The sequence below is a fragment of the Parus major genome, chromosome 4 (assembly GCF_001522545.3).
Source record: "Parus major isolate Abel chromosome 4, Parus_major1.1, whole genome shotgun sequence".
Classification (NCBI taxonomy): Eukaryota; Metazoa; Chordata; class Aves; order Passeriformes; family Paridae; genus Parus; species Parus major.
Genome location: NC_031771.1, coordinates 45,469,197 through 45,487,799, shown reverse-complemented (window position 1 = coordinate 45,487,799; position 18,603 = coordinate 45,469,197). Strand labels below are relative to the sequence as shown.

The 18,603-nt window shown below is 36.9% G+C and overlaps 1 protein-coding gene and 1 long non-coding RNA gene across 4 annotated transcripts in view; one reads left to right on the top strand and one right to left on the bottom strand.

Moving 5' to 3' along the window:
- Positions 1–24: 24 nt before the first annotated feature.
- On the bottom strand, positions 25–6,449 carry LOC107203442. The gene is made up of 3 exons (XR_001521189.3): positions 6,333–6,449; positions 4,529–4,690; positions 25–1,603 (listed from the first exon to the last, which is right to left on the bottom strand). It is a non-coding gene; the product is annotated as an uncharacterized LOC107203442 (long non-coding RNA).
- Positions 6,450–6,633: 184 nt separating this feature from the next.
- SLC30A9 (solute carrier family 30 member 9) overlaps positions 6,634–18,603 on the top strand; it is a 34,941-nt gene continuing 22,971 nt past the window's right edge. For 2 of the 3 annotated variants that reach the window (XM_033513360.1, XM_033513361.1), the window contains exons 1-8: positions 6,634–6,760; positions 8,576–8,752; positions 11,153–11,215; positions 13,969–14,068; positions 14,873–14,965; positions 15,183–15,265; positions 16,323–16,381; positions 17,075–17,142. In XM_033513360.1, coding sequence (XP_033369251.1) covers positions 6,664–6,760; positions 8,576–8,752; positions 11,153–11,215; positions 13,969–14,068; positions 14,873–14,965; positions 15,183–15,265; positions 16,323–16,381; positions 17,075–17,142 — 740 coding nt within the window. In that variant the 5' untranslated portion in view covers positions 6,634–6,663. Of the gene's footprint in view, positions 6,761–7,733; positions 7,845–8,575; positions 8,753–11,152; positions 11,216–13,968; positions 14,069–14,872; positions 14,966–15,182; positions 15,266–16,322; positions 16,382–17,074; positions 17,143–18,603 lie in introns of those variants that run through there. The other variant, XM_015624930.3, reaches the window with a different exon arrangement.

Sequence of the window (18,603 nt, the reverse complement as noted above, 5' to 3'; positions counted from 1 at the left end):
TATTTTGAAACAAATTAAATAGTTTTCTGTACTGATACCTATTGTTTTGTCGATGTTCTTGAAATCAAATGGTGTATTTTTTTCTGGATTTTAAATGTTACCAGTGTGTGTTGCAAAACAGCACTTACTTAAGTTCAAATCTCTTCAGTGAGTTTGAGTTACAACAGCTTTGTGTTAAGTGTTCCAGGTGCCTATTGGGCATTGTTTTTTTGTGTATGTGTTTAGAATAGTGCAGAATACAGTGAGCTACTGCAGCACCTCATTTACTAGAGAAGCAGGAAGATTGAGGTGTATATCAAAACAAAAAGAGCTGATCCCTGCCTTTAATTCATTGGAACAGTTCAGCTTTATATCTGGAATAGGTAATATCAAGTCTTGTGGAAAAAATCTACCTATGTGCCCAGTTTACTGCCATATTTTCAGTGCAGGTGTTAGCAGAGAAAATTGTACAGCTTCAATAGTTTTGGCAAAAGTTCCGTCCTTTTAATTTTCAGACAGGTTACTTTGAGACTATGATTACATCCTACTACCTAAGTAGGTGCCACTACTGAACTGAGAATGAGTTGTAGTAACTGCTGAATTACTTGGAATTTTGTCCGAATAATAATTATTTGTTTTGAAACTACTAAGCAAAATTGTGAACCAGTGTTTTTAATAATGTGACCTTATGTTACTCTCTTCTTGTGGGCTAGGCTTAGCTCGTTGGTGATGGCACAGTTAGTAAGTGACTTCTGTTCAACCCAAGTGCCAACCAGATGGGCTTTATCCTACCACATCAGGCTACCACCGTACAACTAGGGTTTTGTGAAAACAGTAGTGTGGATTCTATTTTGAGGAGCCACAAAAAAACTTTGTTCTTACTTTGAGTTCATCTTTATCACAGCTTCCATGCATCTCACCATGAAAACTTGCTTGTGAGGTGAGTGTTGTTACAGTCCAGACTCCTGTCTGGTGTGAGGAAACTGCTTTCCAGGAACAAGTGCAGATCATGGTATTTTCATTTGCTATATGTGTCTCTATGAATATTCACTCATGTTCCTTTGCCAGTGTTAAAGTCATGTTAGATGAAGATGATGCATCAATTCAGGTATTTCACAGGAAAACTAAGCTGAAAATCAGAAATTGTAAAGGGTGCAGGACTAGGTTAGCTGTAGGACTTAAAGCAATATCAAGTATAGTTTTCACGAAGGTAGAAATGCAATAGCAAAAGAAAGTAAAAGAATGGAGAGAAAAATAATGAGAACACAGAAAATCATAGAATATACTGAACTGGAAAGGACCAGTCAGGATCAGCAAGTCCAGCTCCTGGCCCTACACAGGACACTCCAAGAGACATCAGTTCTGTGATACAGAGATGTCTAGAAATCCTACTGGGTGCTCTGTTGCTTTCACAAACCCCATTTCACCATTCATGGTTTCATGCCATCAGTATCCTCTGGACAGTTCTTAAATTTTCAAGCTGTAAATTATGTATAGTTTATTCTCCATTAAAATACTGTTGAAATAGCCGCACTGTACAGGAGCTGACAGTCTAATCTTGTTTTACTTAAAATGGAAAACAGCTGCAGTGGAATTGTGTTCTTCTCTATTATGCTTGAAAGTTCTGCAATGAAAAAGCAAAGAAAGAAATAATCCAGTGTTCTTGGCTTTTTTTAATTTTTTTTTTTTTGGCTTTTCTCTTTCCATGTTGCTTTGCTGTATTTTTTTCATGGCAATCTGGGGGAAGACCTTGTATGTGCAACTCATGAGGCTTTGTCCTGATGTGTGTTTGCTTAGAACATGATATTTGTAACTTAGTATTTTAATATTTTTAAATTTTTTTTAATCTAGAAAATATCACCAAACAAGTATCCATACTACAATCCCTTTCAACAACTTCAGTTAGATTCTGACAAAAGCACAACAAAAATAATTGTGAATCCTTTCAATGATAAAGTTTAAATCAAAGCCATGAATGAAAAGCTTTTGTAACGGTACATAGAAATCTGAGGTTGACTTTCTGACATTTCGTATGTCTAGTGGGATTTTCAACTATGTAAGTGTAATACAGAGGAATATTGAAACCTTAGAAAACTACAGCAACAAGCATCAAGTTCATCACGCATGTGTTTGAGCATCCAATGGCTCTATTCATATTTCTAATTATTTCAAATTTTTTAGCATCACTCTGGGGCAGAGGTAAGACATTCAGTTGCATTAATATGGATGTATTGTGAATGGATCATGTCTATATATAGTTGGAGCAGTTGATAAATTACTAAATAAGATGTAATACTTTGAGGGTTTTTTCCCCCTTTTTGGAAATGGTAATACACTTCACACTTGATGATGAAACAGCCTCTTCCTGTCCTCTGACACCCTTCTCTCTTTGCAGAGTGTTACACATTTGTAAGGGAAATAGTTGTTAAAGAAGATTCCTGCACTGCACAGGTGTTTCTAATATAATGCCTTTGTGCCCTTCAAAAGTACTAATTGAGCTTATTTCACATTCTTGTAATTCTTGGGGTTTTTTCTTACGAGCAAAAGAATCAAGCTACATTTGAGCTGGTCCTTGCTTGATTCATGTAAGAAATTATAGGACTAGTGGAGGAGCAAGAGACTGGAGCTGATGATGCAAGAAGCTTTCTCCAGTCCTGTGTTCTTATACATGTCTGTATATTACTGTAGAGTTGTTTCAATACTTTATGTATTATGTACCTAGTATTGTTTTTAAGAATTTTAAGCTAGCTTTCTTGCTTTTGGATGAAGGTAAGTGCTGCTAACCTTAAGAGTCCTTTTTCCTTACTCAGAGGCTGGAATTTTATTTGATTTATGATTTGACCATATGAAATGAAATTGAATTCTTTCTCCATGTGCTAATTTTATTCCAAACCACTGACCTCTAGTGGCTGGTTTGCAACTATGAAGCTAAAAATTCTAGTAATGTAATGTGTTTCTGCTGAGTCTGTTTGCTACAGGAAAGTAATTTTCCATTTAAATTTCTCAGGAGAATAATGCATTTTCACGATTTATTGTCCTTTGGCAGTCAAAGCTGCTGCTGCTTGTTGAGGACTGCTGCCCCCAGTTTAAAAAAATGCAGATGACTGCTGATGTTCAGGTGAATGAACTGCATGTGAATAACTGAAAATACCCATGTGCTGGAAATGAAAATATTTACTTTTAGTTTATATAGGTCTTTGACCCAGTGACCATGAAATAGCTTTACAGACTGGCATGACTCAGAGTGGTATTATGCAAGCTTCTGAAGATTCACCATTCTGTGCTTTGGAGGAGTCATTCCTCTTGTGTACCTGCCCACCATGAAATACTGTCTAATTTTCTGTGGATGTAAATGGTTCTCTTGAACATCTTAAAGGCAGTTTGGGGTCACTGGACCCTTCATTTATTCACATTTTTTTTGTACTATTGGTATGTAGCTGCTTTGTGTTAACTGTATATGTGTAGGATCATAAAAGGTACAAAAATCAAAAGTTCTTCCCCCCTCACTATGCTGTATGAGAGACCTATAAGGCAGGATAAGATGGGAATCCTGAAGAATAATTTAAACTATATTAATATAGTCAATACCATCAGCTCTTCTGGTAGATCTGAGGACATTGCAAGTTTCCATCCACTGTATGAACTTGGAATATTTAATGAATTTGATTGGCTTAATATTGCTTCATTTTTCATACAAGGAACACTAAAATCCCTAATTTCTTATTAGCCTTTACATATCGCATATTTCTTTCTAGATAGTTCTACTGGAGAGTTTCATCATGATGCACTATTGTAGCTTGAGTAATACAGTCAGTTACTGAATTACTTTAAATAAACAGGAAAGAGGAAAAGAAGTTTTCAAAGGCCTGTATTTCAATCCAGTCACCTTTCTTTCTTGGTCTACAAGCAGTTCTATGTAAACTTTTCAAGTGTCTCCGTAAAACAGGTTCTAAATCTTAAAAGGTTGTAAACATAGATCCTGTTCTTCCTGAAGACCTGGTAAGGCAACCTTATAATTTTTGTAGGCAAGGTAATATGCTGTATAAAAAAAGGTTCTAGAGTTTTTGTAAAAGGAGGCCTGAGGAAATGACTGACATGGTAGTAGTCTTATGAGCAACATACCAAGATCTTCACACAATTGGTCTCCTAGACAGAGGTTCAGATGGCACAAAAGCCCATGTAGAAGCATGGTATGTAGAAATAATATTTTTATCAGTTTAGCATTCAGCTACTTGAATGTGAATGAAATTTTACCTATTTATTATTTTTTTTTTACTGGCTTGATTTTAGGAAATACAGGCTTAAAGTAGCCAATTTGGATGTCCTGAAATACCATATAATTTAGGATGTTTCTCTGTTCATTGCTAGTGATTGATAACTAATGGTTGAGATGCTTATAAATAAGGCTGATATTTTTTTCTTAGGATGCTGCAGCTGCATGCCAGGAGTCTTGGTAATTCATTATCAATTGCTTTATGTACTTGGCTATCCCTTGCTTTATGTACTTGGCTATCCCATGCAGAATAAGCTCTTATTGATGCTCTTTTACCTGCTCTTTGTCTCCATCAGTTTTCAGTGTTTGTCAATATAAAGGGTCATGCACAGCAGCTGATTTTGTGAATCCTGGTTGACCACCACATTGTCAGTATCTATTAATCAGTCTAGCATATTCCAGTTTTATTATTTTCCTTCCGGTTTCATATTTTCAATGCTAAAACCAGACAAAACAAATTCAGTTAATCAGATGGATAAAAGAATGTGAAATAGTTAGTGGTTCGGGTTGGTTTCAGAGAGGAAACAATAAACCTAAACTTAGTATCTCTACCAGAGTATAGCAGCAACTCTTCAGGTACAAATGTTTCAAGAATTCCTATAGGCTTTCAAACATCTTTACATAGGGGAAAAAAACCAGGGAACTCTTAACTTCTTCATTTTGTTTTTTACTGTTAGGCTCTTGCCAAAATAATAAGCAGCCAGCAAAACATACATCAGCTGCATGTTAGACTCTAACAGAAATTGGTGAATTGACCTCACCTGTGCTACTTTACAACTTGCAGTCAATTTAGTATTTAACTTCAGTGCTGTACAGCTGGTGCTTAATGATACAGCATCTGCTGCAATACTCCTGATTCATTTGGTATGGCTGCAGTTGTACTACTGGGAAGACGAGTGTTAATTATTCTGTGGAAGTATTTTACTTCAATCTGCCTCCCCTGGGCTTCAAGGAAAACTTGTTTTGGCAATGCTGCTCACTAGGTAGCTGGTAAAGATGTGCCAGCAAACTTTGTTTTAAAATCTAATTATGTATGTTAAAGACAGGCACCATAATAACTCTCCTCAGTGATCAAATGCTTTGTGGATTATCAGGTACATTAATTATCCAAATTCCCTGTAAAGCTAGCTTCTGGTGAGCTCCCATGTTCCTCCCAGTGTGCAAAGGAAGACAAGGAAGCTTGAGACATTTTCTCAGTCATGTAAACAAATATCAAAGCTATACTGGAAAAAAAAAAACAGCTTTTATAAAGAAGAGGAATACAGTGCCAGTGGGACTGATTACAGGCATGGTCCTGAGCCAGGCTGTAGGCGAGTATGGCAGGAGGTGTCACAGCTGGGCACAGGCAGCCCTTACAACCCTGGAGCACAGGATCAGCCACATGGCACTCTCCTTGAAGGAAGACATAATTTAAAATCTTATTTTATCAGCACTGATGTGGGAAGTGCATTTTAGGGGATGGCTTAGGCTAGTGGAGCCTAATTTCTATATTTTCATATAGAAATCATGCAAACAGATTTAGAATACATGCTTAAAGGTTATCTATTTCCAGGGAAAGGCACTGACGCTCGTGAAGGGTCTGGACCACAAGTGTTGTGGGGTGTTTTTGAGGGAGCTGGGGGTATTTATTCAGGAGAAAAGGAGGCTCAGGGGAGACCTTATCATTCCCTACAACTGCCTGAAAGGAGGTTTTAGCCAGGTGGGGGTCGGCCTCTTCTCCCAGGTAATGAGTGACAGGACGAGAAGACAGTCAAGCTGTGCCAGGGGAAGCTTAGATTTGACATCAGGAAGAATTTCTTCATAGAAAGAAAGGGTCATCAGACACTGGAATGGGCTGTCCAGAGAGGTGGTGGAGCCACCGTCCCTGGAGGTGCTCAAGGAAAGACTGGCTGTGGCTCATAGGGCCATGGTCTAATCGACAAGGTGGTGTTCGGTCATAGGTTGAACTCGATGATCTCGGAGGTCTTTTCAACCTAATTATTTCTGTGACCCTATTAAAAAACTCTCTAATGTGTTATTAAAATTAAAAAATTCTCACATGTGCTAAGAAACTTAACGCGCGTACGTTTGTTACACGTACCCGTATGTATTAATCTGCTGCTAACAGAGCAGGGGCTGCTCCCCAGGTGCTGCAACCAGCCGGGGCCGGGCCCTCCGCGGGGGTCAGCCCTGGGCGAGGCGGCCCGGCTTCCCGGGCCAGGCGCGGCGGCGGCGCAGGCGCGGCGGGCGGGGCGGGTGAGTCAGCGGCGGCCCGGCGGTGCCCCCGCACATCCGGGTGCTGCGGCGCCGCCCACCGCCGGCCTCCGGCCACCGCCGCCGCCCGGGGCCAGCGGGGCTCCGCCGCAGCCGCGCCGGCCTCCGCCGATGCGAGTCGCCGCCCGCCCGCCGGCCGCTGCCGAGCGGCCGCCGCCATGATGCCGGCCCTGGCCGCCCAGCGGCGGGGCTGCCGCGGCCTCTACCGCCTGTACCTGCGGTGCCAGGCGGCGCCGAGGCCCCGCGCCTGCCACGGTGAGTCCTGCGGGGCCCGGGCCGCCGCACCGCGCCGGCCGCGGCTCGTAAGGAGCTGGGACGGAGCTCCGCGTTTCCCTGGGGCACGGCGAGTCCCGGCGCTCGCAGGCGGTGGTGGCAGCCGGGGTCCCTCCCGAGGCGGGAGCGCCGCTCCCGGCTGCGGGCACCTGCGGGCCCGGGAGCGCCGGCTGCTTTCTGAGGGTCGGCTGTAAAAAGAAGGAAAACCTGCAAGTGTTTTGCGAGCGCAGTGCGGGGCCGGGGTGTCCTCGGGCGGGCTCTGCCAGCCCCGCCTGACGTAAAGCAGGCGCGTCATGCCCATGCCGGGGCCGAAGTTTGCAGTAATTGCATAAAACGTAGCGCGGTTTTACAGGGCTTGTGTTGGACTGAGGAGCGAGCTTTTCCTTTAGGCCACAGATCTCATAGAATTTGAATTCTGAGCAGTTTTTTTCCATTTTCGTGTAGTCACGGTTAAGTTGCAGCAAATGCTCTTTAACGGCTTCTTGTATGTGCATGGATTAGGAGGGAAAATGCCTCTAAATTAAGTTTCCCTCTAGATTAAGTTTCCCCTTTTCAACTGCTCCAGTATCACCAAAGCTTAGGAAACAACACCGCTCATCGGCTGCCACGTATTTATCGTAGTGTTTTATAAATTAGTGACTAGTGAGTTCAGTGAGCCGTGTTGAGTTCGGTATTAAGGGCTTTTGTCACATTGCAACAGCTGTCAGTAAGAGCTGTCCTCTTTTGGGGAAATTTTTCCTTCAGTAAAGTTCAGGTCGGTACATGTAGACATGCAAGTGTGCAGAAGACTAAAGAAAAAAGGAAAGCTGTTGAGTCTTCTACGAATGGACAGTTCTGTAAAATATTATCTTTTTTTTGGTGAGAGCTGTGTTATTCATAGTTAAGTGATCATATTGTGTATGACTTTATTTATTGGCAACTCTTAATTATTTTTAAAAATGTATTTATTTTTTAGTGAGTGCTTTCCAAAGCAGCCAGTTTCCCTGCTGCATTTCTGGTTGGAGGTGTTATTTACCCTCTCTACAAAAGTGTTGTGGTCCCTAAAAGAAACTGATTGCTAATACAGGTTGGTCTGTACTGCAACTCTGCTTTTGGTTAATCTTTTGAAATGGAAGATTGCCTACCCAGGGTGGTTTCTCAATGGACTTTTTGCATATTTATCTTGCAATTTGTCTGTTGTGAATGCTGCAAAATTTAAGATGCTTCCCTATAAAATATTTTTTACAATGTGTGCTTTTCTACATGATTTCTGTAGCACCTGTATAATTTACACGTAGTTCAGTTTTTCTTCATTGGTAAGCTGTGATTTGTATGGTGTGCACAGAGTGAAATGCAGTGGCAACACTGGCTAATAGTTTTGTAGTGGTCTGTATTTGTTCTTTTATAAATATATGGTTTTTAAAGACTTGGAGGCAGTATGACTAGAATGAGAATTGAATTGATGAATTAGGAACGAATTAATGTATCAGAAAGTCTGTCTTGTCAGATGGCTTTGGTTTTGTTTTGTTTTTTTTTAACCCTTAAGATCATCCAGAGGTCTCTGGGAAAAATGCATATTGGAGTGTGGGAAAATCCCCCTAATATTAGAATGAAATTTAAAAGTGGGTGTTTAAAGGGAGGTAGTGAAAGCATGCTATGTAGTCTCATTTTGTAGTTCATAAATACGGGTAAAATAAGCATGAGTCAGTACTTACAAGCTAACTTTCCATAACTTATGCTGCCAGAGCAGGACTGCTTTCCCTTCTTTTTCCTTCCAAAATGGCTGCCTGAAACAGCTTTTCTTCTTCCACTTGCTAGGATGGCAAGTTTCAATGAAAAGTGGGAACCTGAACTATATTCTACCGTGTAATCGCCTGCCTGTGCAGTTGGTGAGTCAAGTGAGAGTTTATACCTCCAATGGTCAGAAGAAAGATCTTGGATCAGAAGATAAAAATGGATCAGCCCATGGAGAAACCCTGCAAAAAACTGAAACAGGTAGTACTAAGCTACAATAAAGAGTATTTCTAAAGATGTAAAAGCTTAATATATTTACTGATAGGTTTTTGTTGTTTTTTTTTTCCCAATTGTATGATATTACAATTACAAAACTCTTGGTATTTTTGGTTGTGGGCATCTATATAGCAAATTCAAATACATAAGCAGGGAGGAATACTGAAATTTATTTCTTTGTCATTCTGATATTTTAAAGATTTAAGTTTAGAGTAATCAAATTTAAAGTGGTGATGGAAAAAATGTGGATGCTGAAAGTGATTAAGTAATTTAAGGGATAAGAAATAGAATGTATTACTCATCTTTCAGACTTTGCTTGTTTATTTGATTTTTTTTGGTAGCATTTCTGGTGTGTTGTGTCAAAGGAATTAATGATAAAGATTGAATGAGTGCCACTATTAAGCATTGTGGCATCTCAAAGCCAGGCTATAAATGACCAGTAAAGAAGGTTGAGCTGTTTCATCTGCTGGAGCTTTCTAATCTGACAGTTGTTAGAACTGCAGCATTCACATTACACATTTGATACAGTGTGCGTAACCTGACCCTTCCTGCTGTTAGATTGTCAATCTTGTGCTTGTTAGGTGCTTGTGAAATTCAGAACTGTCTTGTCCTTGCTCCATTGTAACATCTTCTGATTTTGGTGCTTATTAACTGTGGGACTGCACAGATACAGGCTCAGAAGACTGTGCTTAAGTGATAACAGATGCTTTTCAAAATGAAAGCTCTCTTTCTTTGTGCTTTTGTCTACAATGGAGTGGTCTTCTAAGAAAATTTCCTTTTTCTGGTCAGGATAGCAGATATTAGTTCCTTCTTTAGTAATTTATAAATTCCTGGGGCTTGCAACAGTCTTTAAAAATTAGTAACTGTAGCCAGCTAAGAGGATTACATTCTGATGTTTGGAAGTACAAAAGTGACTCTTAAACATTGTTCAGTCTTGAAAGTTACCGTTTCAACATCTACTTGTCTGAAAAACAGTGAGTGGGAATGAAAATATTCTGTATCCTTTTTCCTCAGTGATGCACTATAATTTTGTTTTGACTCTAAGGTGAGGTAGTGAACTTTGAAAGGGTGCTTGATGTACATAGATGTTTGTGCATGGATATAATCATAGTATTTTTGTCTTCAACCATCCTGTACCCCCTGAAGTCTTGTGACTCAGTCTTTTGTTAAATTGTGTTTGTGATATTTCTTTTGATGATATAAATGGTTGTACATTTTGAAAGGAAGCTGCTGCTCAGTGTTTGCAAAGCACTCTTAGCAGAAATTTTTTATCATGAATATTAATAGATCAGTTGCTTAGCATTTTAAACCAGGTAAGAAAAGAAAGGAACAACAGAGGGATTTTGTTTTCAAGTGAAAGGGATGACTGTTTAAGGAATGCTAGTTATGGTGCAACCTTATTTGCTGTGTAGTAAGGTCAGCTTCATAAATTTATAAGTGTTATTTTTCCAAGAAAGTATCTTAGAATTGGCTGTAGTTCTCAGTTGCTTTTAGGGCATTAACTAACTGCCTGTTTGAAACATAGTTATGTAGTTCAAACTTCAGGAGAATCTGGTCTTTAAGTATTTATGTACCATGTTAGGCTAGGAGTACCTCATTATGTAACACTAACCTGCTAAAATAAAATATTTTTTTTTTTAATATATCACTTTCAATAAAATAATTCTTAATTTTGTGAATGATTATGAATGTGTGGCAAACCTCCAAAGTTATAGAGTGGTAGGGCACAAAAGAGTGGGTATGTTGGTTTGACATGTTAAAACCATAAGGTTTTTATTTTGAAGGTTATGTATGAGAGAAGAATGCAACGTGTGTTTGAATTTTCAAGTAGTACTTCCGTTTTCTAAGTAGAAATCTCACTAAAATTACTGGAATTTATAGTTTTTCAAATATTAAGATTCATTTTACTATTGTAAATTATATTTTGTGCCATTTTTTTTTAATAGAACCATATCCTCAAGTTTGAAAATCAGCTAAAAGAATTTGATTTTGTTCCAGCTCCAGATTGTTACATGAGTTGTGGATTTTAGTTTTAATATTCTGTGTTTTAAGGGGCTAACTTTTTGTAAATGAAGAAGCTTCCATCCCTTAAAATTGAATCCCAGCTTGGAAACTTTGAAACACTCTGATACATAGCAGCCATAAGCCATTTAGAATTAATTATATTTAAAGCTTTGCATAAAACTTGTCCCTAAAATTATTATTTTTTTTTTGTTTCTATCTTTTGAGAGTTTTAAAGGTTAGAAATCTGGTAAATATATTTTCTAATTGTCTGGGTGCAATGCAATATTAAGATCTCTTCCAAGGTTATGTCAGTCAAACTCTTTACTAAAAAGAAAAGTAGGTACTTCCATATTTACAATGAATTTTAATTTTATTTTACAGGACAAGATACAACCAATGCAGGCCAAAAGCAGTCTTCACCTAAACAGCCAATCCAAGTAAAAGGTAAGGAAATACTTAGTGTATTGGAACTTACTGCTGTTTGCTAGTAGTCAAAAGAAAAAAAAAGAAGGGTAAGGAAACTCTGGCTTCTCTTCAATTGTGTAAGCAAGTTTGTGAATAGCATTTTAAAAACACATTTGTGTGCCAGCTTTGTTTGGTACTGTTTGTTTGGAAATTACTCCTAAAAAATCAAACATGGCAGTATTCCTTCTAATTACTCACTCTTCTGTGTTTGTTTAATTTTCCTTTAAGCTTCAAAATTCATCAGGAAAAGACTGATTTGTTTTTTCACATGTTGTTGCAGACTGTTCTCATTGTGTGTTTTTAGGCACATCCATTCCCCTCTCAGACATAATGTGGCTAAGCTGAATACTTGATCTTCCCTCTTCCTTTTTTCTAAGTCTTCCTCTGTTCTTTCTTATTACTGAGTTAATCTAATCAGTGTTGCTTCTAAATTTATTTTGATGACATGAACTGCCCAATCTGAGTTCTGTAAAATTGTGTGTAGTAATGTGGACTTGACACACTGACTGGACACCAGGTGCCCATCCAAGCTGGTCTGTCACTCCTCCTCTTAATTGGATAAGGTAGAAAAAAATCTAATGAAAGGCTTCTGAGTTAAGGACAGGGAGAGCTCACTCACTGATTACTGTCATGGGCAAAACAGATTTGACTTGGGGAAAATCAGTTATTTTATTGCCAGTCAAATCAGACTACAGTACTGAGAAATAGAAACTAAATCTTCAAACACCTTCTTCTAATCCTTCACTTCTTCCCAGGTTTAATCTCCTGCTTTTCTCTACCTTCTCATCCCTAGTGGAGCAAGGGGACTCCATTTCTTTAGATTTATTATCTCTAGTGTACGTGTGGAGGGAGAAAATGCAAGGTAGATAGGAAAAAATTCTGTGAAATAATTGTGAAAATATGTAAAAGTTTTCCCTCCCTTAATTAAAGATGTGCAAGGGGAAATGTTTATGTTAAGGATTTTGTTAGTGTCTAGAAAGTGGAATTCTAATCTTAAAATGCTGCTCTGACTTAGAAACTTACTAATCCAAGTATTACTAAGTATTACAAAGACAGTAGCATTTTTCAAGGCTCACTAGTCTTAAAAAAATGTGCTTTTTAAAGTGTTTTATTTATTTTTTTCTTCAAATTTACTACAGTTTTATACAGTTACTTGAACTAGGAATAGGATTGTTGAGATACTGTACAATATACACATATAATTACATAATACATATATAATTATGTTATTATGCATAATGCATAATTACATTAACATATATAATTACAGTACAATATATATAGTGTACAATATATGATTTATTTTAGTGAAATGTATCTGTATTTGTGAAAGATGAATTAGTAAGTGTTCGATAAATCCATAAATTGTTTTTTAGTAAGGTTAATATGATTTGGGTGTATATTTGTTTTAAATAAACAATGGGAAGTGTTCCTGATTAAAAATTATCAACCTGTTCTAACCGTAGTAAATGGTGTAGTGTTTTTGGGAAGTATATGAAGTTTTTTTCATCACCTTCACTTAGCTTTGTGGGATGAATATGATTGTTCAGAGACTTAAAAAATTGTTCCAAGATCCAAGTGGATGAAAGAAATCAGATTATGATGATAAATATTGATACCTGTGCTGTTGGTGTGTCATGGAGAGACAAGCAATGTATTTTGCTATTAAACTTCAAAACGCAGAAATAAGACAGTTTAGAACTCTGGGAAAAATATTCACAGAGTCTTCAAAAGCAGTATCTTTCTGTCAGTATCCTTTGACTTAAGGAGTAGCTCTGGACCAGCTATAGAAATTATATGAGTCCTGTGATTCTCAAGGAGGTCATGTGTGCTCTAAAGTCTCCTCACCAGTAGAATCTGAGCTTTTTGTTTTAAGCTGTATTCTGTAATGTAGATTATATTACAGTGTTAGTTGTGTTACATCCTTCTGAATGTAACTATTCTTCCAATAAACGTGTTTTTAATGCATGTTAGTGTACAGTATTTTACATTTGAGAATAAGGTGAAGTTATGTATGTACAGATAAGCAGGAAATAATAGCATAAATTTAAAATTCCATTTATAATTTTTCTGAATATGTGTGGTGCTCTTTTCCTTGTGCATGAAAATCTGATGTGATAAGAGTACATCTTCCAGATATAAAAAGCATTATAAATAAAGAATTTATGTTTTTAATTTCTAGAAATGCCCAATGTTAGGAGTACTAATTTTGAATGTAATTGTTGAGAAAAATTATGTATACAGTCTGTCTCATTTCTCTGTATGCTCTGCAAAGGTCAAAAATCTTATCTGTAGAAGGTGTACTTGATTATTGGAAAAAATACAAACGTAGCAGTCTGTTGCTATTTCAGTTGTTAGACCAAGGGTTTCCAAATGGCCATATTTGAATGCTGTTACATATGGTATGTGTAATGTGGCATATTCAATATAGCCAAGCACCGTCTCTGACTTCAAAGCTGGAGAGGTAGGTGACTGTGGCAGTTAGATTTGAGAACCCTGAAATACAGTTTAGTAAGTAGCATTTTTTGGGGTAAATCATTCAAATCTTGCTCATTTCCATAATGAGAAATACCTTTCTCTTCACTGTCAATATTCTCTGTCACTGACAATCATTGTTTTTCAGATTTTGACGAAGAGATATCAATATGACACTAGATTGAATTACTTTTTGAAGTTTCTTCTGTAGTCTCTATGAGTGACTTAACTTGTGTATCTATGCTTTTTTTTTCAAGTGAAAGCAGTCCTTAAAAAAAGAGAGTATGGACCAAAATACACACAGAATAACTTCATCACTGGAGTCAGAGCAATAAATGAGTTTTGTCTTAAATCCAGGTATGATGGGTTTGAGTTGAGATTTAAATTCTGAATATTTGCTCATATATGCATGAGAAGGAGTTGTGATTGTAGAGTGACTTTGCACCAAAACTTTTACTAAATGCTTTTGCAGTGTACATAATTTTAAGGGGCTGAAGTTATTTCTTGCTTAGTTTTACAATGGACAAGGAGCTTGCACTAAATTTTTATGTTTCAGTATTTGCTTCTTAGAGTGGTTTATTTATACTTATGAGACCATAAATCTTGTTGGGGGAAGACACTTCTGTTCCTCCTGCTTTTACATAATGGTGTAGGTGCCCTAAGGTGTAGCTCAGCACAGGAAACTTTATCTGTTTCCCAAGCAACTTTGTTATCTTCAGCCTTTTGCAGCTTGTTCTGGGAGTGTAAATTTTGTGATTAAATTTTTTAAAATTTTCTAGTCACATGCCGTCTGATTTCCATTTAGGGAGGCTAATTCATAAAGCCTCTTGTTTAGCATATATGCACATTATCAGTTACATACAGATCATTCATTATTATTTAGTTTTATTATTTAGTATTTTGATACTTTGTCTTCTGTGTGTAGGAGGATTTCATAGTATGAGGACATGATTTAGACATTTGGATGTGAAAAACAGTAGTTTTCAATAGCCTGCTAGAGATCACTTGCTTCATGTTTCTTCTGTTTGAAGTAGACAACTTCATGTTTTTTGTACAACAAATTAGTTATATCAAAACTGTGGATCATCACCCAGACATAAAAGTCCAAGTAGAACAATATGATCCTTTTCTTACACTAAACACTTTGTTCACTTTCCTTAGTGATTTAGACCAGCTGAGAAAAATTAAGCGCCGAAGTCCCCATGATGACACTGAGACTTTCACGGTGTACCTGAGATCGGATGTAGAGGCAAAGTAAGAACATTCAAGAGGGCTGATATGAGAGAACAGTTTTAAAAGTCAGGTTTGCATTGTACAAGGGCAATAATGTTTTCCATTTTCTATCCAAACATGTTTTATATATTGATTATTATAATTAGATTGTGTATATAAAATGGGAGCGTATGGTTTTGTGCTTGAAAAAAAAGTTGCATGAATAGAAACATTGTTAATTTACTTTTACTTCATGCAGGTCTCTTGAAGTTTGGGGTAGTCCAGAGGCTCTTGCCAGAGAAAAAAAGCGACGTAAAGAGGCAGAGATCAAGTACAGAGAAAGTGAGTACAGTTTTCAAATACCTTAAAATGCAGCAAGAAAGTATGATTGTTAGAAATCCACAAGATAGTGATTCTTTATTGAAAACATGTAAATTTGGAACTAGCAATTGCTGATGAGGTTTCTTGCCATAATCTTAGAGTAAAATGTTACTATCAATGCAGATACAGTCTGTTCCTATCTTCCAATTCATCATCTTTGTGATACAGCAAGAACATACATTCAATGGAGATCCATAGTAATACTGTTTTGGGGAGGGCTTTCATTTTTAAATGATAACATTTACATTTTCAGTGGTTTTGCATTTTGCTAATTGAGAATTTTGAAAAGTGTTAGAACTGATCCAAATCTTCATACCATGCTGCTATTCATTATTTTTTTTTCTTCCTCTGAAAAGAATTCAGCTTGCCTTTGTGTTTCAGAAGGGGACAAGTGTACCCCCTATTTTTTTTTTTTTATTATTTTTTTGTGTAATATTTTTGTTATCATTGCTGGCATTATCAATAATATATATTGCCAAATCATTAGTTTGTAGATCTGTCTAGTCACTTAAAATCACACAGGAGGCAATGCTGCTACAAGATATTTAGTCCAGTTGTGCCCTTAAAATGAGTGGTGAATTTTTTTTTGAAACAGTTGTACCACTAGAACACCCTTCTGTCAAAAAAGGCTAGAATTGTTGAGGTATCTGTAAATGTACTGAAAGTGCAGTCAGGAGCCTCAAAATTTTCATTGATCTGAAGAATAATTTTTGGATAAAAATAAAATTTTAATTTTTACTGCCTGAATTTGCTGAAGTGTATTTTGAGTTTTTCCCTCTGTGCATTATCATTTGTTGGTAGAAATGGTAACAATGTATAGGATCATAACAGATTGTATTTGGCATTTTGCATGAGTGTATAGCAACATGTGTTTCTGATAACATCAAGAGAGGAATTTTTTCACAGATAGATCATGTAGCTCTTTTTAGAAGTTGGCTGCTGCATAAAAAAAGTAGATTTCAATTCCTGAAACTACTGGTTACTAGTACATATTCATGATGTGAATTTTGTACTGCAGATCTGTTTAGAAACCAAAGGCTGTTGTGGGAATACAAGGAGTTCTTTGGAAATACTAAGGTAGGGACATTTTCAAGTGTTTGGCTAGAAAAGTGTCATGAAATGTGTTATAACACCTTTTGAAGGAAAATTTGTGTAACTGAATATTGCTGGAAGACTTTTTTACACTGTGATATACCAGATCTATATCTGATTGTTGTGCAGTAGTAAATGTTATGATGACAGCTTAAATGGGTTCCTACTGTGACAGTGTAATCCATCAGTTAAGAGGGCTTTTTTTTCAGTTGCCTTATCAAAATTGCAGCTGTACTCATGATTTCAAGTATAACCTATTACTATATGTAGTGAATGTATTGTTAATTAAAAACTAAATAAGTTTAAGAAAAATGACCCTAGAAGATGAATGCTTTTGTCTATGCACTGCTGGCCCTTCCTCTTTGTTTAAGTAGACACACACCCTAGATCCAGGTGCTTGGGTGTACAGAATGATTCCTTAGCAGGCTCTGGGCTTTATGGCTGCAGTGGCCTCTGCTGGAGACCTCACTGGATGTTTATCATTTTAATAGCCAACCATTTGTAGAAATACATAAGACTCACCTGCAATTTGGCTGCACATTCAGTAGTAAATTAGTTGCCTTCAAGAACTTCTGCAATACAAGGCAGTGCAAAGTTTTTTTATTTAACAATTTGTATGGTAGGTTTCTCATTAGATCAAGATTTAGTTATTAAATAATCTGTTATTTCTTTATGTAGCCACGCTCCAGTACAGCAGCTATGTTTTTCAAGGGACCAGGGAAGGTGGTAATGGTAGCTATATGCATGTAAGTAAAAAAATAAAAATTAAAAAAAAATAAAATTTGTTTATGCAAGTAAAAAGCAATTTATTTATATTATCCTGGAAATAGGAACAGTGTGTGTATTTAAGATAAAGGTACCTGTATCTGTAACTAAAGTTAATAGATTTATCTGTTTATTGTTGATAGGAGAGAGTTTATGTGAATACATTGATCAATACATAGAGGTCAAGTATTGAATATATCTCTGAAGAGAGAAGAGCATTTTTCAGACTATACAGTTTCTTAAAGTAAAAACTAAAATTTTGAAGAACCTGAAGAAGGAGGTATTTAAAGTTGTCCTTTTTTCTTGCTCCTTCTTGAGAGGATGCTTTTCATACATTTTAAAGTATCTTCCATATAAACAACAGAAAAGGATTCACTTTTCTCTTTATACTGTTATTTATTTTCCAATTGAAAAGGGGGTGTTTCTAGAGTTTTTTACCTTTTGCATATTTTACAAGTTTGAATGAAGCAATGATCCTGATGTAAAGCAAATGATCACAGAGACTCTCTGGCATGAAATAGAAGGAAGTGTGTTAAGTTTCTCTCAGGAAATTACTTGCTATGAAACCTTGCAGCTTTTAAATACATCTTGTTTTATTAAAGCTATTTATTTTTTAAAGACACTATTGATATAGCTGAAATAGTTATAATAATAATAGATATAATAGAAAGAAATGGAAATAACAGAAAGGGGAAAATACTTTTTTTGGCCCAGGAAACAAAACATTTGGAGCAGGAAGTAACTCTTTGAGCTTCTGCAAAACTGTGTTCTTTTATTTGGGGAAGAAAAACACAAAGCTCATTTGACTGAAAACCTCCCTCTTTACTGAATATTCTACTAACCTCAGAGTCTTCTAAGTTTAAAATGTAAGAATTTTTATCATGGATGTTTCTAATGGAAAAAAAAGATTGGGGGTGTTGTGGTCATTTCTACCTCCTTCTGCTTCTTACACTCCTGCAGAGAGAGTAGACCTTTCCTCCTGCTTTGTAGATAGAGCATTGCTGTAAACATTGCATTATTTTCATAAATACCTTTTGATTATTGGGTGTTTTTTATACATGAATGCTTACCAGGAGAAGTTTATAGCGACAGTTATGGTGCTCAGTCATCTTTTTGTGGAGCTGTTTCAGAAATTCAAGCTACTCTTGGAACTCAAATATCTGATGACTTTTTAGATATTTAAGTCAAGGCCACCATCAGTGCTCCTTTTCTTGTGGTCTTTTTAATGACTTTTGGCTTTGTGTCGGGGAGGATCAATCTGTCTTAACTTTTCCAGTTAGAATTATTTGGTAGACTTTTAACAAACTTCAGACTTCCTCTGTGAGGATGAAATGTGGTTCAGTCAAAAGCAGAGTTGTTCTATGGATCCATGTGTGAGGGTGTAGACCAGCTGCACTGGAACACTCTGTGTTAATAACTTTGTGTTCTGTTAAGATTTCCTA